The 24885-nt window shown below is 41.8% G+C and overlaps 2 protein-coding genes across 3 annotated transcripts; both read left to right on the forward strand.

The window, feature by feature from the left end:
- Positions 1 to 1624: 1624 nt before the first annotated feature.
- On the forward strand, positions 1625 to 14261 carry LOC311120779 (TBC1 domain family member 22B-like). 2 transcript variants are annotated; one of them, XM_084195354.1, is made up of 13 exons: positions 1626 to 1907; positions 4496 to 4552; positions 5503 to 5855; positions 6042 to 6209; positions 7701 to 7771; positions 9973 to 10101; positions 10330 to 10395; positions 10743 to 10857; positions 11554 to 11660; positions 11813 to 11888; positions 12050 to 12177; positions 12299 to 12394; positions 12654 to 14261. In XM_084195354.1, the coding sequence occupies exons 1-13, from the start codon at positions 1852 to 1854 to the stop codon at positions 12780 to 12782; spliced, it is 1551 nt and encodes a 516-aa protein (XP_084051480.1). In that variant the 5' UTR covers positions 1626 to 1851; the 3' UTR covers positions 12783 to 14261. The 2 variants fall into 2 exon arrangements, with proteins under 2 accessions (XP_084051481.1, XP_084051480.1); XM_084195355.1 differs by lacking the exon at positions 4496 to 4552 and having other exon boundaries at positions 1625 to 1907.
- A 7205-nt stretch (positions 14262 to 21466) lies between these two features.
- Positions 21467 to 24732, forward strand: LOC311120776 (uncharacterized protein). The gene is made up of 2 exons (XM_084195351.1): positions 21467 to 21630; positions 22174 to 24732. The coding sequence occupies exon 2, from the start codon at positions 22189 to 22191 to the stop codon at positions 23755 to 23757; it is 1569 nt and encodes a 522-aa protein (XP_084051477.1). The 5' UTR covers positions 21467 to 21630; positions 22174 to 22188; the 3' UTR covers positions 23758 to 24732.
- Positions 24733 to 24885: the final 153 nt, after the last annotated feature.

The raw sequence follows: 24885 nt of genomic DNA on the forward strand, positions 1-24885 counted from the left end.
CTATGTGTTTGGTGCCATTCCATTAGCTCCATTCCAGACGGGGGGCTAGTATGATTTTTTTTTTTTTAAATTAAAAAATAATGTATGCACTCACTAACTGTAAGTCGCTCTGGATAAGAGCGTCTGCTAAATGACTAAAAATGTAAATGTAAAATGTAAATTATTATGAGCCGTTCTCTTCTTTTTAAATAGTGAGCCAATATGTTTTCAGCACTTTTATTTCCCCTGACTGATCAAAACTCGTTTTCTCATGCTCTCTCTTTTCTCTCTGCAGCAGACATATAGTGAGCAATATGTTTGGAACATCGAATTGCAATACATATCGTATCGGCACCTAAGTATCGTGAGGTGGATAACATACTTTAAAGAACTTCTTAAGTCGTTTTTTGGTGTATCTGTACTTTACTATTTGTATTTTTGACAACTTTTACTTTTACTTCACTACATACCTAAAGAAAGAAAAAAAGTACTTTTTACTCCATACATTTTCCCTGACACCCAAAAGTCCTTATTACATTTTGAATGCTTAGCAGGACAGAAAATTGTCAAATTCACACACTTATCAAGAGAACATCTCTGGTCATCCCTACTGCCTCTGATCTGGCGGACTCACTAAACAAAAATGCTTCATTTTTAAATGATGTCTGATAGTTGGAATGTGCCCCTGGCGATCCGTAAATTAAAAAAACAAGAAAATGGTGCCGTCTGGTTTGCTAATTATCAGACATTTTTTAAATTATTCATACTTTTACTTTTATTTTTGATACTTAAGTATATTTAAAACCAAATACTTTTATACTTTCACTCAAGTAGTATTTTACTGGGTGACTTTCACTTTTACTTGAGTCATTTTCTATGAAGGCATCTTTACTTTTACTGAAGTATGACAATTGGGTACGTTTTCCACCACTGATAATATCGTATCGTGATGTCCCTGGCAATTCCCGGCCCTAGGAACAAAGTCAATAAAATGATTGCTTCTGCTTTGAAATATATTAAATAATTTATTTTTTCTCATGCTGATTTGTTTCTGTTTGGAAAGAATAACACTGTCCCTTACAGAGTACTGACTATGTAACATAAAATACAATAGTTGTGGAACTAGAAGTAATAAATAGCCTTCTATCTCTTCTATCGCAACAAATCGGACTAACACAATCGGATAATCAGCCTATAGACTTTAGCAGAATGAGGCAAGGCCTGATGTAATAACTTCAGAGTGGTCTATATCTGAACTTCATCTCTACACAGTAGGCCTAGCAGATCGTATAGCCATTAGCCCATAGTAAAACCCCAACTCTTTGCAGGTTATATAATCTCAAACAGTGTACAGTATGAATGGACGGTAGACCTACGGACAGATTCAGACACGATGTTGTCAAAAATGTAAAGGTGATACCTGGGGTGCAGGAGGCCCGAGGCTAGCTAGTTTACTATTTATTAAACATTAGTCATAATAACATAATAGCCGAATGTTTATATTTCCCCCTTCATCTAAACCGTTGGCCGTTAAAACCTGTAACACCACGCGATGAAGGACGCGTGTTTAGAGAAGGTTGACTCTCTTTCACTATAGTATTTCTATTGGTAAGTGTCTATGCACCTGTTAAACCCGTCCGCCAATCACACGTCCATGTAAATGTGTCCAAGATGGCGACCTCCATCGTTCTGTATTATACGGTCTCGGCAATTGCAACAAAATAACATTATAATCGCACGTCAAAACGTTGTTGTTGGTCGCAGAAAATACAAGCCGGTTTAGTATATCGAATCCGAAACGTTAAAATCGTCTCCAATGCTGTGTAGGTTTGTAGAACTGCGCGCGGTGTTAGTGTGAGGGGACTTCCAAGCATGGCCACCGACAACAGAATACATTTCTGGAGGAAAAACGCAAAGGTTCCAGGAAGGTAGGTTTCAGTTCTTCCTCTCTTCTATGATAACAATCTCGTGATTCTTAAGATTAGAATTGTGTATTCTGATAATGAGTTAACTCTGTATTTTAGTGGGCGTAACGTCGTTGATTTTTGCGTAATTACAGTGCCATTAAAGGTTAATAAAACTTATGCTTAACCTTGTTTGATATATAGTTTATAAAGCCTTTAGACAATAAGGACGTGGTGGTCTTTGTTGCATCAAAGCACTTATTAGAGCGCATACTGAGGTCATCTTCATGTCTTTGTCTTGGCTACCATATGTTGTTACCTATATATACAACCTATGGTTCAGACATGTCAGGTGGTCTGTAACGGGTGAATGTTGACATGTAGCATATGCAGCAGACTGAGAAAATACTTCAGAAAAGTCCCCAATAGATTATTAACAAATAGATTGGCGTATGGTTTATCTTGGGGAAACCCTTTACCGGTGGGAAAATTGACACAATGTGTCTATCTAATTATGGACCATAATGACGTTTCACAATGTATCTCTTCAGAAACGATCATAGGGGAAGTTGGTTGCAACATTGTAGCTATCAGAGTTGACAGTCATTTCTGGTCTAGAGTGAGGATCTTGATTTATTCATTTTAAACTCAAGAACCTAGTTTAAATATTTAAACAGAATGTTTTTTGAAAAATCAAAAGCTTTATCCTGAGTTTCCATTTGTGCTGTTCCTGTGAACAATTAGTGGATACAGTTATTCTATCCCAATAGGCTACATTTTAGTTGTCATGCACAGTTTTATGAATGAATATTATCCATTATTTTAGATACATAATGTTGAACGGAAAGTACAAATCATTCCTCGTTACAGGTTTTATCCTCCGTGTTGGTGCCCCTCCTAAGTCAGTAATTGAGTCAGTCACATGGGGGATGAGAGAACACTCACTCAGCAGCAGATGTCAGTCACATTGGAAATGTGGTCCTCTGTAGCTCAACTGGTAGAGCACGGCGCTTGTAACGCCAAGGTAGTGGGTTCGATCCCCGGGGCCACCCATACACAAAAAAAAAAAAAAATGTATGCACGCATGACTGTAAGTCGCTTTGGATAAAAGCGTCTGCTAAATGGCATATTATTTTTATTTTTATTTTAAATGCATGACCAAGGCCCATATTCACAACGTGCTGATCCAGGATCGGTTTAGCCTTTTAGATCACAACGAATACAATTATATGAACAGTGGAGGATCTGATCCTAAATCAGCACACACACTCCGAGACACTTTGTGAATACATTTACATTGACATTTTTAGTCATTTAGCAGACGCTCTTATCCAGAGCGACTTACAGTTAGTGAGTGCAAACGAACCCACAACCCTGGCGTTGCAAGCGCCATGCTCTACCAACTGAGCTACACAGGGCCTAGCCCGAATCAGCCCAGGCAGTTTAATGGTTGTTTTCCTGCCAGGCTGCCTGTGTCTGTTGAGGCTCCAGGCCAGGCAGAGGCAGGGTGTGGTGGGTGCCAAGGTAATGCGAGTAGTCTCTAAGGAGTGGGAGTTGCCTTTGTAAGGAAATAACACTGTTCCCAATCCTGACAGAACAAGTTACGTAATAAGCCATTATGAGATACCATCCAGACATGATAGGGTATTGCCATTGTCCATATTACAGTCTGTAAAGAAATACATTCTACTAAAAGGTTACCAGGTAAAGTTAAGCTCCTACAAATATCCCTGAAAGACCCATCTGATGAGCCATTTTACTACAACATGAGATACTATTGTGTCAAAGACCCAACATAGTCCAGATAACATTAGGCTATTTCCCCCTCCACCGAGCTTGGTTCACGTCAGAAACACAAAGGGAGACAGACACGCAGGCGCCTTTGGACTGTGTTGCAGGTCACAGCTCTTGTAGCATCATCAGATTTGGTGGTGAGTGCTCAACATGCTAGCATCCGCTGAACAGGATACTCTCTCCATGGGGTGGCAGTAAGACTGTCACTCGCCCTGGCAAGCTGTTCACATAATCTCTTAAAGCTACAGTATACGCCTACTGTTCCAGTCAGCAATCACTTGATCATCTGCTTCATTGTGTTGAGAAAGCTGCTGATTAAGTAAGAGTGACTGTTTTATTATCTATCTATGCATAGTCACTTTACCCCTACCTGCATGTACAAATTACCTCGACTAACCTGTACACCCCCGCACATTGGCTCGGTACCGGTACCCCCTGTATATAGCCTCGTTATTGTTATTTTATTGTGTTACTTTTTATTTTATTTTTTACTTCAGTTTATTTAGTAAATATTTTCATAACTCTATTTCTTGAACTGCATTGTTGGTTAAAGGCTTGTAAGTAAGCATTTCACAGTAAGGTCTACACCTGTTGTAACAACCATTACCCAACACCAAAACATATCATTTTTATGACTATTTTAGGAGCGTGCTAAGAAGTCCTCAGTCTGACCGTTATGGCTGCTCTGGGAAGTCTATGCTTTCATAATGAGTCCACTATAATGGCCGACATTGTCAATGAAACATGAAAAGAGGCCTCAATGGGCCCACATGCTCCCAGTGACGTACAGGTAGGCTACTGCTCTTTGTCTTCTACAGTATACAGCCAGTTTATGGAGCGCAGCATCCTCCACTTGACCCCAGAATACACCGCACGTAAGTGCTCTGCGTAGCTGGTCTGCATGGAACCCACAGGGATTTATAATATGTGTCATTCAGCAGATGTTTTGATTTCACCCTTTATTTTAATTGATTCAACATAGATTTTTCGCATGCTTACTTTAGATTGTTGATGTTTGTGTCTCGTCTATATTGCCAAGCACTTGAACAAGTGTGGATGGTATTTTTTTTATTTCTTTAGATATTTTTTTTTTAAGGGGGTAGATCTGCTTTAATATTGCAGATAGATTGTAGCTTCCATCAATGTGGATGGTATTGTTGGTTTGATTGTTCCATGTTATTACATTGATCTTCTTTTTAGACTATTTTTTTATTGACCTTTTTATGCCTTTTGTTCAGCGGTTCCTTTTTATATTATACACTGAGTATACAAAACATTATGAACACCTGCTCTTTCCGTGACATAGACTGACCAGGTGAATCCAGGTGAAAGCTATGATCCCTTATTGATGTCACTTGTTAAATCCACTTCAGTGTAGATGAAGGGGAGGAGACATGTTCAAGATGTATGTGTGCCATTCAGAGGGTGACTGGGTAAGATAAAATATTTAAGAGCCTTTGAACGGGGTATGGTAGTAGGTGCCAGGCGCACCGGTTTGTGTCAAGAACTGCAACGCTTCAAGGATGGTCCACCACCCAAAGGATATCCAGCCAACTTGACACAACTGTGGGAAACAGAGTCATCATGGGCCAGCATCCCTGTGGAACGCTTTCGACACCTTGTAGAGTCCACGCCCCGACAAATTGAAACTGTTCTGAGGGCAAAAGAGGGTGCAACTCAACATTAGGAAGGTGTTCTTAATGTTTTGTACACTCAGTGTATGTTGTCAATGTATCATATTGTCTTTACCATGAGAGAGCTTTAGCTGCTCAGTGGTTTCTTCTTTGTGGCACGTAGATTAAAAGTTTTCATTTTTTCTCTGCAGGTTTCCTAAAGACACGCCAAAGGCAAATAATCTCAAGTCCAAAAAGGCGTCTAGTTTCCACGAGTTTGCCCGTAGCACCAACGATGCCTGGGACATTGATGATGAGGAGGATGAGGACTTCTCAGCTCCAATCCATCCCTTATCTCTCCCGCCCACCCTGCACTCCACGCACCAGGTACAACAACCCATTAACACCACCACTGAGTCAGAAACAGGGCCGGGGCTTGCAGACCGGCTGGCTCCCCCAGCAGCAGAGGTCCGTCTTCAGCATGAGAAGGCCACAGACTGTGGACAGATCAATGGCAGAGTGGTGGTGAAGTCCAGCAGTGAGGCCCTGCTCAACACCAATACAGGTAATGTGGACACTGGCCACTAAAGTCAGGGGTAGAGAACATGTATTTGCGTTTAGTGTTAATATCAATTAAAGATATTGCTCCATTATCAACTCAAAACTGCCTTGATTATTAGTGATAATCTGCTCTCTATGACTTGTCACTCAGCAATTCCCATGATCCTCCTCGCACTCTCTTCCTCCACAGTGCGCTCAACTCTGCAGAAGCAACAGTCTCTCCCAGTTCGCCCCATCATCCCGTTAGTCGCCAGAATCTCTGACCAAAATTCCTCGGGGGCCCCAATCATGACAGTGCGAGACAAGAGCCGATTGGACAAATTCAAATACCTTCTGTCCTGTCCTAACACCGACCTCGGTGAGACTCAACACCATATTTACTGAAGAAAAATATAAACGCAACATGTAAAGTGTTGGTCCCATGTTTCATGAGCTGAAATAAAAGATCCCAGATATTTTCCATACACGCAAAAAGCTTATTTCTCTGAAATGTTGTGCACAAATTTGTTTACATCCCTGTTAGTGAGCATTTCTCCATTGTCAAGATAATCCATCCACCTGATAGGTGTGGCATATCAAGAAGCTGATTAAACAGCATGATCATTACACAGGTGCACCTTGTGCTGGGGACAATAAAAGGCCACACTAAAATGTGCAGTTTTGTCACACAACACAATGTCACATATGTTTTGAGGGAGCGTGCAATTGACATGCTGAACTGCAGGAATGTCCACCAGAGCTGTTGCCAGATAATTACATTTTCATTTCTCTACCATAACCCGCCTCCAACATCGTTTTAGAGAATTTGGCAGTACGTCCAGCCGGCCTCACAACCACAGACCACGTGTATGGCGTTGTGTGGGCGAGTTGTTTGCTGATGTCAACGTTGTGAACAGAGTGCTCCATGGTGGCGGTGGGGTTATGGTATGGACAGGCATAAGCTATGGACAATGAACACAATTGCATTTTATCAATGGCAATTTGAATGCACAGAGATACCGTGACGAGATCCTGAGGCCCATTGTCATGCCATTCATCCACCGCCATAACCTCATGTTTCAGCATGATAATGCACAGCACCATGTCGCAAGGATCTGTACACAATTCCTAGAAGCTTAAAATGTCCCAGTTCTTCCATGGCCTGCATACTCACCAGACTCACCCATTGAGCATGTTTGGGATGATATGGATCGACGTGTATTGACAGCATGTTCCAGTTCCCGCAAATATCCAGCAACTTTGCACATTGAAGAGGAGTGGGAAAACATTCCACAGGCCAAAATCAACAGCCTGATCAACTCTATGCAAAGGAGATGTGCTGCTCTGCATGAGGCAAATGGTGGTCACACCAGATACTGACTGGTTTTCTGATCCACACCCCTACCTTTTTGTTAAGGTATCTTTGACCAACAGATGCATATCTGTATTTCCAGTCATGTGAAATCCATAGATTAGGGCCTAATGAATTTATTTCAATTGACTGATTTCCTTATATGAACTGTAACTCAGTAAAATCTTTGAAATTTGTTTAATGTTGCGTTTATATTTTTGTTCAGTGTAGATTGAAGTAGCTATCACAAGAAGGCCAATGTTGTGTTTACATTGTATGTATTCTCATTATATTATTTATAATGTATATATTCTCATTATATTATTTACAATGTATGTATTCTCATTATATTATTTACAATGTATGTATTGTCATTATATTATTTACAATGTATGTATTGTCATTATATTATTTACAATGTATGTATTCTCATTATATTATTTACAATGTATGTATTCTCATTATATTATTTACAATGTATGTATTGTCATTCTATCTCCTGGGCCTTGTGATCAACAGAGGAGCTCCGGAAGCACAGCTGGTCAGGCATTCCACGAGAAGTGCGACCCATCACATGGAGGCTCCTCTCTGTAAGTACCATGATGACCTTGGACTTCCTCTCTGTAAGTACCATGATGACCTTGGACTTCCTCTCTGTAAGTACCATGATGACCTTGGACTTCCTCTCTGTAAGTACCATGATGACCTTGGACTTCCTCTCTGTAAGTACCATGATGACCTTGGACTTCCTCTCTGTAAGTACCATGATGACCTTGGACTTCCTCTCTGTAAGTACCATGATGACCTTGGACTCCCTCTCTGTAAGTACCATGATGACCTTGGACTTCCTCTCTGTAAGTACAGTGCCTTGCAAAAGTATTCATCCCCCTTGGCGTTTTTCCTATTTTGTTGCATTACAAATGGAAAAGTGGTGCGTGCATATGTATTCACCCCCTTTGCTATGAAGCCCCTAAATAAGATCTGGTGCAGCCAATTACCTTCAGAAGTCACATAATTAGTTAAATAAAGTCCACCTGTGTGCAATCTAAGTGTCACATGATCTCAGTATATATACACCTGTTCTGAAAGGCCCCAGAGTCTGCAACACCACTAAGCAAGGGGCACCACCAAGCAAGCGACACCATGAAGACCAAGGAGCTCTCCAAACAGGTCAGGGACAAAGTTGTGGAGAAGTACAGATCAGGGTTGGGTTATAAAAAAATATCAGAAACTTTGAACATCCCACGGAGCACCATTAAATCCATTATTAAAAAATTGAAAGAATATGGCACAAACCTGCCAAGAGAGGGCCGCCCACCAAAACTCACGGACCAGGCAAGGAGGGCATTAATCCGAAAGGCAACAAAGAGACCAAAGATAACCTTGAAGGAGCTACAAAGCTCCACAGCGGAGATTGGAGTATCTGTCCATAGGACCACTTTAAGCCGTACACTCCACAGAGATGTGCTTTACGGAAGAGTGGCCAGAAAAAAGCCATTGCTTAAAGAAAAAAAGAAGCAAACACGTTTGGTGTTCGCCAAAAGGCATGTGGGAGACTCCCCAAACATATGGAAGGAGGTACTCTGGTCAGATGAGACTCAAATTGAGCTTTTTGGCCATCAAGGAAAACACAATGTCTGGCGCAAACCCAACACCTCTCATCACCCCGAGAACACCATCCCCACAGTGAAGCATGGTGGTGGCAGCATCATGCTGTGGGGATGTTTTTCATCGGCTGGGACTGGGTGAACTGGTCAGAATTGAAGGAATGATGGATGGCGCTAAATACAGGGAAATTCTTGAGGGAAACCTGTTTCAGTCTTCCAGAGATTTGAGACTGGGACGCAGGTTCACCTTCCAGCAGGACAATGACCCTAAGCATACTGCTAAAGCAACACTCAAGTGGTTTAAGGGGAAACATTTAAATGTCTTGGAATGGCCTAGTCAAAGTCCAGACCTCAATCCAATTGAGAATCTGTGGGATGACTTAAAGATTGCTGTACACCAGCGGAACCCATACAACTTGAAGGAGCTGGAGCAGTTTTGCCTTGAAGAATGGGCAAACATCCCAGTGGCTAGATGTGCCAAGCTTATAGAGACATACCCCAAGAGACTTGCAGCTGTAATTGCTGCAAAAGGTGGCTCTACAAAGTATTGACTTTGGGGGGGGTGAATAGTTATGCACGCTCAAGTTCAGTTTTTTTTTCTTATTTCTTGTTTGTTTCACAATAAAAAACATTTTGCATCTTCAAAGTAGTAGGCATGTTGTGTAAATCAAATGATACAACCCCCCCCCCCCCCAAATCAATTTTAATTCCAGGTTGTAAGGCAACAAAATAGGAAAAATGCCAAGGGGGGTGAATACTTTCATAAGCCACTGTACCATGATGACCTTGGACTTCTTCTCTGTAAGTACCATGATGACCTTGGACTTCTTCTCTGTAAGTACCATGATGACCTTTGGCTAAACTGGAGATCACACACAAGGAGTATGACGATATATTGGGGTGGGTTTGACCCCTATTTTTCTTTAGATGTTTTTATTTTATTATTACTTGTTAAACAAAATCTCTTTCTCTGAGCAATTGTAGTCGTATAAATATAATTTCCCAAATTGTCACCGTATGTGACAACTGCACACACATTGCTCTTGGTATTTGTCGCGATATGTTCAAAATTCTCTTATCGCACTTCCTGTTCCGGTACTGTTCACATCTTCAAGAGTATATCCTCTTGTTTAATAAACAACATGTTTTCTTCGCTTTCATTGTCGTCCTCTCTGTCATGGCAGGGTTACCTCCCAGCCAACATGGAGCGCAGAGACCTGGTGCTGAAGAGGAAGAGAGATGAGTACTTTGGCTTCATTGAACAGTATTACCACTCCAGGACAGACGAGACTTACAAAGACACATATAGACAGGTAATACATGAATCACCAAATCCTAAACTACCAATGCCACCTACTGTAGTGAGTCAATGTTTAAGTAGCATATGCCTACTCTAGTGAGTCAGTGTTTAAGTAGCATATGCCTACTCTAGTGAGTCAGTGTTTAAGTAGCATATGCCTACTCTAGTGAGTCAGTGTTTAAGTAGCATATGCCTACTGTAGTGAGTCAGTGTTTAAGTAGAACATGCTTTGTTTCCACAGATCCACATTGATATTCCGAGGACAAACCCGCTAATTCCACTTTTCCAGCAGCCCACGGTGCAAGAGGTGAGCTTCTCTCTCAGCTCTTCATACTATTTGCATGGCTTGGTTAGTCAACATAAAAAAAATCAAAAAAAATCTTCTGGAGATGGGTTTTCTAATACACTCTTTGAAAAAAGGGTTGCAAAAGGGTTATTCAGCTGTCCCCATTGGAAAACCCTTTTGGGTTCCATGTAGAACCCTCTGTGGAATGGGTTCTACATGGAACCCAAAAGGGTTCTTCAAAGGGTTCTCCTATGGGGACAGCTGAATAACCCTTTTAGGGTCTAGATAGCACCTTTATTTCTAAGAGTGTAGACATGTAATATCACTTTGGACTGTATCCTGGCCTGTCTGTGCCTTGTGTTCATCAGGTGTTTGAGCGGATCCTCTTCATCTGGGCTATCCGCCATCCAGCCAGTGGCTACGTCCAGGGAATCAACGACTTGGTCACTCCATTCTTTGTGGTATTCCTTTCCGAATTTGTTGGTAGGTTGGATGATGTGTCATAGATCTGCAGGAACCAGACGAGGCTTTTCCATATGAAATGAAAATGGCCTCTGAATCCACTGACAGGGTGTCCAATAATCTTGTCGTATATTACATTCAGAAGGATTAATAAAGGAAACACTTGAGTAAATGAGGGATACAAAGTATATTGAAAGCAGGTGCTTCCACACAGGTGTGGTTCCTGAGTTAATTAAGCAATTAACATCCCATCATGCTTAGGGTCATGTATAGAAATGCCCAGTTGCCCATTATTTTGGTTACCATGGCTAGAAGCATAGGGGGTTCAAAGGGCGTGTGTGCGTGTCTCAGTCACCAGATCTCAACCCAAATGAACACTTATGGGAGATTCTGGAGCGGCGCCTGATACAGCATTTTCCACCACCATCAACAAAACACCAAATTATGGAATTTCTCATGGAAGAATGGTGTTGTATCCCTCCAATAGAATTTCAGACACTTGTAAAATCTCTGCTATGGCGCATTGAAGCTGTTCTGGCTTTTGGTGGCCCAACGCCCTATTAAGACACTATGTTGGTGTGTCCTTTATTTTGGCAGTTACATGCATTCATTTTGTCTGTGTGGTTATTTGTCAGCATTGCAAACCGTGCTTCCCTGAGTGAGCTGGATGTACAGGTATTTGTTGCTTACTGTGATATTTTGGGTGTGTCTCCACAGAGGAGGATGTGGAAAATTTTGACGTAGCGTCCCTTCCTCTTGACACCCAGAGGAACATTGAGGCAGACAGCTTCTGGTGCATGACCAAGCTGCTGGATGGAATACAGGTTGGTATCTAGAATGTTATTCAGTTATTTTCTACATCTGCGCCTATGGTATTTATTTCCGACACTCTTGTCTCCAGCAGCCCCCCCCTACAATCACAAATGAAATCCTCCTCATGATGTGTTGTTGATATTATTGTGGTGCATCTGTGCAGGACAACTACACCTTTGCTCAGCCAGGGATTCAGAACAAAGTGAAAGCTTTGGAAGAATTGGTCAGCAGAATCGATGGTGAGATATGATCTCCTCATGTTGTTACAGTATCTGAGGCAAGACACCTTTTCAATTTATATGAAAATAGATATCCAGTCTCCATTATTTCAGATGGCCTCGGGGTCAGTTTTTATCTGTCTTTTCTCTACTCACTGTGTGGCTGCGTCCTTTTCTCTCAGAGGACATACACAACTACTTTAAGAGGTATGAGGTGGAGTACTTGCAGTTTGCTTTCCGCTGGATGAACAACCTGCTGATGAGAGAACTGCCTCTACGCTGCACCATCCGCCTCTGGGACACCTATCAGGTCACACACAAACGCATAGACATTTGCATTAAAACCTTTATGTTTAGATCTGAATGTTTGTGTGATTTAGAGATGATGTGTTTGTGTTCTTCACATGCTCACCTGTCATGTATCCCTGCAGGCTGAGCAAGAGGGCTTCTCCCACTTCCACCTGTACGTCTGTGCTGCTTTCCTGATCGAGTGGCGCAAAGAGATCCTCTCCATGGTCGATTTTCAGGTACCATTAATTCTGTCCACTGTTGAAGTAATCGAGCAGGTTCTGTTGATGAGGGTATTTGAAAACATATTACCTTTTTTGTATGGCCTGACAGACCCTCCAGTGAAAAGCTCTCATTAAAAAACAAATCTGCATATTTCAGTGTTCATGACACTTTGCAGATGGTGACCGTGAGGCCCACCAGGGATTATTCACACACTTCCTTCCATCCAGTTCCAAAATGGTGCTTATGTCATAAAATGTGTCTCTGCCTTTCCAGGGTCTTCTCATGTTACTCCAGAACCTTCCCACAATCCACTGGGGGAACGAGGAAGTAGGCCTTCTCCTGGCTGAAGCATACAGACTCAAGTATATGTTCGCTGACGCGCCCAATCACTACAAGAGATAGGCCTCTACAGTGCCTTGCAAAAGTATTCATCCCCCTTGGCGTTTTTCCTATTTTGTTGCATTACAACCTGTAATTTAAATTTATTTTTATTTGGATTTCATGTACATACACTAAATAGTCCAAATTGGTGAAGTGAAATGAAAAAAAAAACTTGTTTCAAAAAATTCTAAAAAATAAATAACGGAAAAGTGGTGCGTGTATATGTATTCACTCTTTGCTATGAAGCCCCTAAATAAGATCTGGTGCAACCAATTACCTTCAGAAGTCACATAATTAGTTAAATAAAGTCCACCAGTGTCCAATCTCAGTATGTCACATGATCTCAGTATATATATACACCTGTTCTGAAAGGCCCCAGAGTCTGCAACACCACTAAGCAAGGGGCACCACCAAGCAAGCGGCACCATGAAGACCAAGGAGCTCTCCAAACAGGTCAGGGACAAAGTTGTGGAGAAGTACAGATCAGGGTTGGGTTATAAAAAAAATTCCAAAACTTGAAACATCCCACGGATAAATCCGTTATAAAATAATGGAAAGAATATGGCACCACAACTCACGGACCAGGCAAGGAGGGCATTAATCAGAGAGGCAACAAAGAGACCAAAGAGAACCATGAAGGAGCTGCAAAGCTCCACAGTGGAGATTGGAGTATCTGTCCATAGGACCACTTTAAGCCGTACACTCCACAGAGCTGGGCTTTACGGAAGAGAGGCCAGAAAAAAGCCATTGCTTAAAGAAAAAAAGAAGCAAACACGTTTAGTGTTCGCCAAAAGGCATGTGGGAGACTCCCCAAACATATGGAAGAAGGTACTCTGGTCAGATGAGACTAAAATTGAGCTTTTTGGCAATCAAGGAAAACGCTATGTCTGGCGAAAACCCAACACTTCTCATCACCCCGAGAACACCATCCCCACAGTGAAGCATGGTGGTGGCAGCATCATGCTGTGGGGATGTTTTTCATCGGCAGGAACTGGGAAATTGCTGTACACCAGCAGAACCCATCCAACTTGAAGGAGCTGGAGCAGTTTTGCCTTGAAGAATGGGAAAAAATCCCAGTGGCTAGATGTGCCAAGCTTATAGAGAAATACCCCAAGAGACTTGCAGCTGTAATTGCTGCAAAAGGTGGATCTACAAAGTATTTACTTTGGGGGGGGGGAGGGGGTGAATAGTTTTGCACGCTCAAGTTCTGTTTTTTTGGTCTTATTTCTTGTTTGTTTCACACAAAAAAACATGTTGCATCTTCAAAGTGGTAGGCATGTTGTGTAAATCAAATAATACAAATCCCCCCAAAATCCATTTTAATTCCAGGTTGTAAGGCAACAAAATAGGAAAAATGCCATAGGGGGTGAATACTTTCATAAGCCACTGTATGCCAGTGGTTCCCAACCTTTTTTTAACTGTGGCACACCTTGATGGGATAAAACATTCTGCTGCACACATACAATTTCCCTATTAAATTATTTAGTGGTAATGACATCCATCTCATCTGAATTATATATTTTTTCTCCTGTAAAATATATCTTCTTTTTTTTTACGGTTTGGGCTACATATGAACGGTTTTCTGCTTCGTAAAGGTCCAACCATGATGGACATAAAGCCGTGCTCTGTTTGTTTCTATGGCAGAGGCTGTGGTTCAGCTCAGCCTAAACCAGACTTGCCTTTGCTAATGGTTCTCACAGGAAAAGTAAAATGATGCAAATGACTTTGCTGGTGATGCGCGCCCCTCAAATTATACTAATGTAACAACAGCCTGAGTGCACTGGACTTGAAACAGCAACACAGATGTAACCATGTGCCATTCAATGTATTATCTGAGTGGCACTGTTGCTCCCAAGTCAAAATTCCACAGTTCACGTTCGTTAGTGTTTCCAAACAGAATCAAGATTAGGAATGTTTTTTCGCTGCACACCTGAAAGTTCCTCAAGGCACAACAGTGTGCCTCGTCACACCAGTTGAAAACCACTGCTATATGCAATGGAGAACAGAGTGTAAAACAGAGTCTGATATACTGTAAGGAGAAATGTTGGTTTTTATTCCTCTCGGACGTGACTGACGGACATACTGTAAATACCATGCACACAGGGACAGATTATTCACTCAAAACCCTGAATCCCATTTGTACAATATTTTTCTTGCTGGTTCTCTCTGTTAAGAATTGCATTGGCAAGTTTCATTCCACTGACTCTGCAGTGTATTATCTCAGAGACACTGGCTTGAACATCTCAATAGTAGTCTGTTACAATTCATTTCGTTGGCATCGAGTAGGGTCTGGACATACAGCCTTGAGTTCTGGTATTGGAACTCAATATTGTACTCTGTAATGTACTGTACTGTATAAATGACTGGTATTTTTAATTTGGAGGGCATAAATACTTGGCCATCGGTTAATGGCCTTTTTAAGTTCAAATTCATTTATACTGGCATTAATCAGTATTGGTTATTTTAGAAGTTTTAACATACACTGGAAATAACACTGAATGGACGATGAATGTTTGTGATCATCCTTCAAGTCTCAGAGAGAATATATTTTGTTTATAGTTTGTTTATAACAGAGTTCTGTGGTAAAGCAAGCCCACATATTTTACCACTTTTGTCCTTACTTGTTCTCTTCATGGATATATTGAGTCCAGTAAAAGGTCAGTCTGAATATCTACTGAAGCAATGGTACAATGTAGTACAACATGGTACAGGAGGTGCCACAGCTGTTACTAATAGCCACTCTGTATACCAGGAAAAGGTACTTTATTTCAGGGCTTATCTATAGTGGTGCCATACTGAATCCCAAGGCCTCGATGAGAATGGGGACCTTCAATTTTTTTATGTATTGTTGTAAAGTTCGGACTAGAGAACTGATCAGTTGAACTAGATATAAGTTCTGTTTTTATCATCTGATTACTTGCTGTTTTGTAAATCGTCAGACTTAAGATTTTCACATTCCGATTAGTCGTACTTTCTTTTTAGATTATTTGAAACTGTGGCACATATGAAAGTTGCTAAATTGGTCCAAAATGAAGTTGTCATTTACAACTGAACGAGACTTGTTTACCCTTCAAGTAGTGTAAATCTGAGGGTATCTGACAATTTACCAAATGTATATTATGTATGTTTGTGGTGTTCATAACAATGCGATGCAGCAAATGTTGCTTTGTCTATTTCCTCTTTCTGAAGGAATATACAAACCAGTGCAATCTACATCAACGATCTGAAACACAATGTAACAACCATCATGGAAGTTCTTCAAATAATAGATAAAATGACTGAAGAATTGTTGTACTTCCCTGTCTGTTGTTTGCAACATAATCTACTCTTATTCAGTATGGTTAACTTAAACAGTTGTCTGTAAACTTTAATAATATAGAAGTGAAAATTGAGTATATTTAAGAATTCAAATGTTCAGATTTGTTATATAGTAAATGACTGTGTTTTGCCTTGCCTCTGAGGGATGCTGATGCTGATGGTGATTTTCAAAAGGCAACTTTTAGTAAGCCTCCCTATACAGTTATTTGATCTATTGAAAACTGTGTCCTGTGATATCAACACAGCTGTATTTCAAGCCTTTGTTATAAGCATTTGTAATGCACTCTTTCTTTTACTGTCTAACATGGAAAACTGAAATGTTGTCATTTGACCTTGTTTTGTTTGTACATCATTTTTGTTTCAGTTGATATTGGGGTTATGTAGTAGCCTACCAGTTAATATTGGGGTTATGTAGTAGCCTACCAGTTGATATTGGGGTTATGTAGTAGCCTACTAGTTAATATTGGGATTATGTAGTAGCCTACTAGTTAATATTGGGATTATGTAGTAGCCTACTAGTTAATATTGGGATTATGTAGTAGCCTACTAGTTAATATTGGGATTATGTAGTAGCCTACCTGCTGTGACCTCACTTAGATGATGTTAAGCATAAATAGTTATTACATTTAAGCAATGGAATGTGAATATTTCATTTCTATTTCACAAACCTTCATAACCATTTCTCTGCTACGGTAGGACAGATTTGACAGTCATTCTTTAGCTTTCATCATTCTTGTATTCACGGGTTGCATGTTTCGTCACAACATTGTTTTGAACGTTTGTTTTGAACTGATGCCCGACTGAGCATTCTACTCAGTGCATTTTAGATTGAGGGCAGATCGAGAACGTTCATAACGATGGCATGACGCGACCGAGTGACGGAGGTGCAACCTATGAATTGATTGGCATTTAGGTTCAGTTTGAACAATGTGGCGCAAATTAGTTTTGTCAGGTTTTAGTGACCCTATGACAACCTAACATAATCAACTGAAGTTTAATTTGTTCGTGCATCGGTTTTTCTGGCACAATCTGAAGATCATGGGTAGTTTTTCAATAATCAATGCTAGAACAGTGAGCTTGGTGGGACTGGATCTGTAATCAAAATAATGAGCAAACTGAAGTGCCATAACTTCTGTACCAATATTATTCTCATTGGTTTTCAAGATCACCATGTAGTTCAGTGAGGATTTTTCAGCAATTTAATAATCTAATTGTCATTCTACTTTAGATTTCTGCTTGTTCCAGGTACAAATTTTACCATGTCTTCTCAATTCAATTCTCAAGTGAGTGTTTTTGTAGGAAAAATGCAGACTTATGTTCTTTTTTGGCATTTGCACATTTTATTATGATTTGTTGGTATATTTAAATATTTGCCGTTCAGCCTTAAACTGTGCTCTGTCCTCATTTGTTTATTTGCTCCAAAATGTATGACTTTGTGTAATTTAAATTTCATTCAATCTACGATTGTATTATTCACTCCATGTCGTGTTGTTTTATAGTCATGCAAAGGTTCACTGCATTTTGGATTTAAAAACAAGATATATAGGACTATGAAACCTGAATTCATTGTCTAAATTCACTTTTTCTTATCTTCAATGCAAAACTATTCGACCAATAATGTTTTCTTTCAGTCCAATGCTTCTGTAGTCAATACTGGTTTTAGCCTAAAATGGAGGAAATATTACAGTAATCTGCTGTATATTAACTTTTTGTTTATATTAAACGATTGTTGGTGTTGTTATTGTTTTGACTGAACCATGCTGTTGTGTGTTGTGCATTAGGGGGTTTAGTGGGAGTGATCGATGCACACATCACCTGACTGACATACACCTGAAAAGCTCAGATGTATACTCCTCTCTGGCTAAATCAAATATTTGTATATTTTACTTTCCACTTACTTCTCTAATCATAAACTATGGGGTTCATCCAATGATTTATACACTACCAGTCAAAGGTTGGACACACCTACTCATTCAAGGGTTTTTATTTATTTTTACTAATTTTTACATTGTAGAATAATAGTGAAGACATCAAAACTATGAAATAACACATATGGAATCATGTAGTAACCACATCCTAGATCTGAATGAATGAAATAATCTTATTAAATACTTTTTTCTTTACATAGTTGAATGTGCTGACAACAAAATCACACAAAAATTATCAATGGAAATCAAATGTATCAACCCATGGAGGTCTGGATTTGGAGTCACCCTCAAAATTAAAGTGGAAAATCACACTACAGGCTGATCCAACTTTGATGTAATGTCCTTAAAACAAGTCAAAATGAGGCTCAGTAGTGTGTGTGGCCTCCACGTGCCTGAATGACCTCCCTACAACGCCTGGGCATGCTCCTGATGAGGTGACGGATGGTCTCCTGAGGGATCTCCTCCCAGACCTGGACTAAAGCATCCGCCAACTCCTGGACAGTCTGTGGTGCAACGTGGCGTTGGTGGATGGAGCGAGACATGATGTCCCAGATGTGCTCAATTGGATTCAGGTCTGGGGAACGGGCGGGCCAGTCCATAGCATCAATGCCTTCCTCTTGCAGGAACTGCTGACACACTCCAGCCACATGAGGTCTAGCATTGTCTTGCATTAGGAGGAACCCAGGGCCAACCACACCAGCATATGGTCTCACAAGGGGTCTGAGGATCTCATCTCGGTACCTAATGGCAGTCAGGCTACCTTCTGGCGAACACAGTCAGGCTACCTCTGTGCGGCCCCCCAAAGAAATGCCACCCCACACCATGACTGACCCACCGCCAAACCGGTCATGCTGGAGGATGTTGCAGGCAGCAGAACGTTCTCCACGGCGTCTCCAGACTCTGTCACGTCTGTCACATGTGCTCAGTGTGAACCTGCTTTCATCTGTGAAGAGCACAGGGCGCCAGTGGCGAATTTGCCAATCTTGGTGTTCTCTGGCAAATGCTAAACGTCCTGCACGGTGTTGGGCTGTAAGCACAATCCCCACCTGTGGACGTCGGGCCCTCATACCACCCTCATGGAGTCTGTTTCTGACCGTTTGAGCAGACACATGCACATTTGTGGCCTGCTGGAGGTCATTTTGCAGGGCTCTGGCAGTGCTCCTCCTGCTCCTCCTTGCACAAAGGCGGAGTTGCAGTCCTGCTGCTGGGTTGTTGCCCTCCTACGGCCTCCTCCACGTCTCCTGATGTACTGGCCTGTCTCCTGGTAGCGCCTCCATGCTCTGGACACTACGCTGACAGACACAGCAAACCTTCTTGCCACAGCTCGCATTGATGTGCCATCCTGGATGAGCTGCACTACCTGAGCCACTTGTGTGGGTTGTAGACTCCGTCTCATGCTACCACTAGAGTGAAAGCACCGCCAGCATTCAAAAGTGACCAAAACATCAGCCAGGAAGCATAGGAACTGAGAAGTGGTCTGTGGTCACCACCTGCAAAACCAGTCCTTTATTGGGGGTGTCTTGCTAATTGCCTATAATTTCCACCTGTTGTCTATTCCATTTGCACAACAGCATGTGAAATGTATTGTCAATCAGTGTTGCTTCCTAAGTGGACAGTTTGATTTCACAGAAGTGTGATTGACTTGGAGTTACATTGTGTTGTTTAAGTGTTCCCTTTATTTTTTTGAGCAGTGTATAAAGTCCCACAGTTGACAGTGCATGTCAGAGCAAAAACCAAGTCATGAGGTCGAAGGAATTGTCCGTAGAACTCCGAGACAGGATCACAGATCTGGGGAAGGTTACCAAAAAATGTCTGCAGCATTGAAGGTCCCCAAGAACACAGTGGCCTCCATCATTCTTAAATGGAAGAAGTTTAGAACCACCAAGACTCTTCCTAGAGCTGGCCGCCCGGCCAAACTGAGCAATCGGGGGAGAAAGGCCTTGATCAGGGAGGTGACCATGAACCCGATGGTCATTCTGACAGAGCTCTATAGTTCCTCTGTGGAGATGGGAGAACCTTCCAGAAGGACAACCATCTCTGCAGCAATCCACCAATCAGGCCTTTATGGTAGAGTGGCCAGATGGAAGCCACTCCACAGTAAAAGGCACATGACAGCCCGCTTGGAGTTTGCCAAAAGGTATCTAAAGACTCTCAGACCATGAGAAACAAGATTCTCTGGTCTGATGAAACCAAGATTGAACTCTTTGACCTGAATGCCAAGCGCCATGTCTGGAGGAAACCTGGCACCATCTCTACTGTGAAGCATGGTGGTGACAGCATCATGCTGTGGGGATGTTTTTCAGTGGCAGGGAGACTAATTAGGATCAAGGCAAAGATTAACTGAGCAAAGTACAGAGAGATCCTTGATGATCCTTGATGACAACCTGCTCCCGAGCGCTCAGGACCTCAGACTGGGGCGAAGGTTCACCTTCCAACAGGACAACGACCCTAAGCACACAGCCAAGACAACACAGGAGTGGCTTCGGGACAAGTCTCTGAATGTCCTTGAGTGGCTCAGCCAGAGCCCGGACTTGAACCCGATCGAACATCTCTGGAGAGACCTGAAAATAGCTGTGCAGCAACGCTCCCCATCCAACCTGACAGAGCTTGAGAGGATCTGCAGAGAAGAATGGGAGAAACTCCCCAAATACAGGTGTGCCATGCTTGTAGCGTCATAATCGCTGGTTAAACCAAAGGTGCTTCAACAAAGTACTGAGTAAAGGGTCTGAATACTTATGTAAATGTGATATTTTATTTTATATAAATAAGAAGAAATTTCTGAAAACCTGTTTTTGCTTTGTCATTATGGGGTATTGTGTGTAGATTGATGAGGGGGAGAACTATTTAATAAATTTTAGAATAAGGCTGTAACATAACAAAATGTGGAAAAAGTCAAGGGGTCTGAATACTTTCCGAAGGCACTGTAGATGCAGAAAGTAAACAGCATAGTGGGTCAATTTCCGCAACAACTAAGAGCGTTGAAGCACAAGGCTCAACTTCTTTGCTGTTTTGGTGCTCTGGCTACCATGCTGTAACAGCGTAAGGTGAACCCGTGCACATGTGCAGATAATGTTTGACTGTGAGAGCAAAAAAGTGTTGCATCTCACTCATCTCAATATACACAATGCTGCTCGTGGCAACGTCATATCGCTGAGAGAGTACTAATGTTACTGTTCCCACTACAACAACAAAAATACTTAAAATACATGTACATTTGTTCTTTAAATACTGTAGAATTCCAATCATTCCTATGGAGGACTCCTTCTTCTGAGGAGTATCAATATGGCCGACCGGTGGCGTCAAAGTCTCATTGGCCAATACATACCATCCGCTATCTGGTGTGTCTATACATCATTGGGTTACCAACTTTCCTGAACCCGTTTGTGTTCTTGAATGACTCATTGGTGGAAAGGGAAGTACCAGAATGCTAGGTTTTGTAGTCGTATCAAATCTCAAAGTACACAAACAACTTGGCTTCACTTTGGAACACATGGCTACGGTGCTACAGGGAAATGAAAACAAAGTTTTGGTAACGTTAGCCAAGTAGTTATCTTGAAAAATTACTTCTACACTTGTTGGAAACTGATGAAATGCCAGTATTGAAGTTTGTTTGACAAAAAAAGGTAGGCTCATTTCGTTGTAGGAGCGGGGGCACTTTTAACATTCGGTCTTGTTTGGCTAGCTAGCTAACGCAACTAGCTATAGCGATTTCCTGCATAATGGTTCATGCTATTTGCTTTATTACCACTGCATGTAGCCTTTTTTGCTATACAGGCGGTAAAGCTTTTTTGTCGTTTACAAATAGTTAAATATTCACCTACCACATTTGCAGTGCGTGCTGGGATTTGAGTTGTGAGACGCAGTAGGTTGTTACATGTGAATAAAATATACAATTTAGCGGACACTTTTATCCAAAGCGATTTACAGTCATGTGTGTATTGATTGTACGTATGGGTGGTCCCTGGAATCGAACCCACCATTCTGGCGTTGCATGGGACATGCTCTACCAACTGAGCTACAGAGGGTGATAGTTATACAGCCAACCATTGTGCTATAAAAAAAGAGAGAAGAAGGAAATGTTTACCCTCGCATCAGGATGATGAATTTCATATATTTACTTTATTCATGAACGTGTCTAATAGACTGTCCTCTGTACCTCCAACTAGGTGCCTTGGTTGAAGATGGATGCAGTTCCTTGCACTTGGAACACTACAAGAGTTCAGGAGTCGTTTGCTCGGACTAAGCCTGCATCAGACGCTCTAACAAAGCTGGCAAAACTTGTGGCACAAAAGCAAGAGAGTCAAAGCCAAAACCAACTACTGCCTGATGTGTCCCCATGTGTGTGCGCAGAGTGCGGCCAGGGATTCTCTGACATGGCCGAGTTATTGCACCACCAACAGGGAGAACATGCCTTACGTAAGCGTCACCGATGCCTTTCCTGTGGCAAGGAGTTTTCTCTCCTATCCTCTTTGCAGTTGCACAAGTGCATTCAGGATGCAGCCCCTTGTCAGCTCTGTTGTGGCAAACCTCAGCTAGGTGCTCCATGCAGTGCGTGCAAGGCGTCAACCTCAGACTCTCAGAGTGTCAAGGATAAGTCTCTCCATCACCAGTCCCACCATCATGATAGCAGATCCTATGCCTGTGCTCCGTGTGGTAAAAGCTTTAGCCAAAAGCAAGCGTTGCTTCACCATCAGCAGGCTGGCTGCAGTAAATCTGCCTCACGAACTGCGAAGGTTGCCAGCCCTCCAGCTGACTCTCCCTCGCCTGAATCTACCCTCTCTGACTCTTCTCCCCCTGACTCTCCCACCTCGGACTCTCCTTCCCATGATGCCACTAGTGCCCCAGATCCTGACAGGCCAAGCCAATGCCCACTTTGCCCCAAGAGCTTTCGCTCAGGAGCTGGCCTTGCCTGTCATCAGCGATCCACCCATCAGAAGGAGTGGAGCATCTCTAAGTATCTCCCACCAAAAGGAGGAGGCACAAATGGGGTCGATAGAATATCCCAGAAGAAGTCTGGGCCACCCCAACCCAAAGGAAGAGGGAGGAAGCAGGCAAATGGAAAATCCAAGCAGAGGAGCCAACTTCTCTCCTGTCGTTCCTGTGATAGGGTCTTCCTAAGCACTGCCAAACTCTACTTGCACAGACAAGAGTCCCACAGCAGAGAGAAGGATATCAGAAGAGATCCAAGGCCGCTGATTAGCAAGCGGAGGAAAAGAGAGACTTACCCATGTGAAGTTTGTGGTAAAGTGTTCTTGCACCACTTGTCACTTAAGGCACACGTCAAGAACCATAGTCAAGAACCACCATGCCAAGTTCAGCAGGTTGGGAAAGCAGCCAAGGAGCCCAAGTTAGCTGAGAAGATGCCAAAAAAGCCAAAAAGCAACCTAGCAAGGAAGATTGGAGGAACATCGGTCAAGGCTGGCAGAGGGAGACCAAAGAAAATTCCCATGAAAGAGGAAGAGGGAGAGTTTCCTTGCCCGTCTTGTGCTGAGGTGTTTTCTTTGCAGTCTGCCCTGAAGGAGCATGAGGAGCTGCATCAGCCTACAGGGAGTATGAGACACTGCAGCGTGTGCAGTCAGGGCATGGGTATCTCTAAGAAGCCTGGGGCCAAGCTTCGGAGGGCCTACCACTGTGTGCCCTGCCTGAAGGCTTTTGGAACACTGGACACTTTCTTACAACACTGCCAAGATCACCTCGTTGTCAGTGGCGATGAGGAAGGGAGCTATTCAGACACTGATGGCAAAATCTGAGATTATGTACTCCTCCTTCGTTTTTTTTAACAAGCTGTACTGAGTTCCCAAGAGAATATTATGTGTACATGTAGATTTTAAAGTGTGATATATTTAGACCACTCACCAGAATAGCTGTTTGGATGTAATTCATATCAACATGCCATTCAAGTTGCAACAATTTTATTTCCCCATGTTTGTGTGTGTGCTGTCTGATACCATTTGTGACAGGCGTTTTATATCCCATCACGAATTGTTATCGGTTCCAAACATCCTTGTTGATTTGGTTGAAATGAAATTAATATACGCGAGAACTAATTTAGCATGTTGCTGGAGCATTAACATATAATATTACATTTTTATAAACAACCCAATTAAACTTCCAACAAATCTGGGTTGCGATATTAACTGGGCTGTTACAAATAATAAGATGTGGTTTCAAAAAGCTTTTAATAAAGTATTTTTTTAATGTAACATTGCAGTTGGAATGGAGAGTGATATAGTATACTATATATAATATTGACAGGTTTTGATTTGATTACTCAAATGAAGACCATATTTCCATTTAATGTGATTTTTTATTTTTTTTTAATCTTGATGGCGTTGTACTTGTAAGTGTGACACTGATTTAGCATCAATTTCATTATTATTTACCTCTGTGTGTGAGAGAGAGAGAGATGCATACTCATGGAGCCACTTAAGGCAGTCTTTAACAATATGACAGAGGTTCATTTTCTCTGGAAGAAGTTTTGTCTTGGATATTATTATGCAAAACAAGCAGCGATAGCAACCTTCCTGCTATTGTTTGTTAACAATTGGTGTACCAGGTTATCCATTTTCTGCTGTTTTGTAAAAAATAAAAGAAATACATAAAAGAAAGTCATAAATGTTTTTTTTTTTTTTTTTTTTTAAGGATTGTAGGTTTCTACTTAGGAAAGTGCCTTTGTATCTGAGTTAGCAACTTTTTCTTAGAACATACCTCATTAAAAGTGTTATCCCATGAAAACGTTTTGTGTTTACTCCTGTAGCTCAGTTGGTAGAGCATGGCGCTTGCAACGCCAGGGTTGTAGGTTCGATTCCCACAGGGGGCCAGTATGAAAAATGTATGCACTCACTACAACTGTAAGTCGCTCTGGATAAGAGCGTCTG

This window comes from Coregonus lavaretus, assembly GCF_964263955.1.
Source record: "Coregonus lavaretus genome assembly, contig: HAP1_SCAFFOLD_2495, whole genome shotgun sequence".
Taxonomy (NCBI): Eukaryota; Metazoa; Chordata; class Actinopteri; order Salmoniformes; family Salmonidae; genus Coregonus; species Coregonus lavaretus.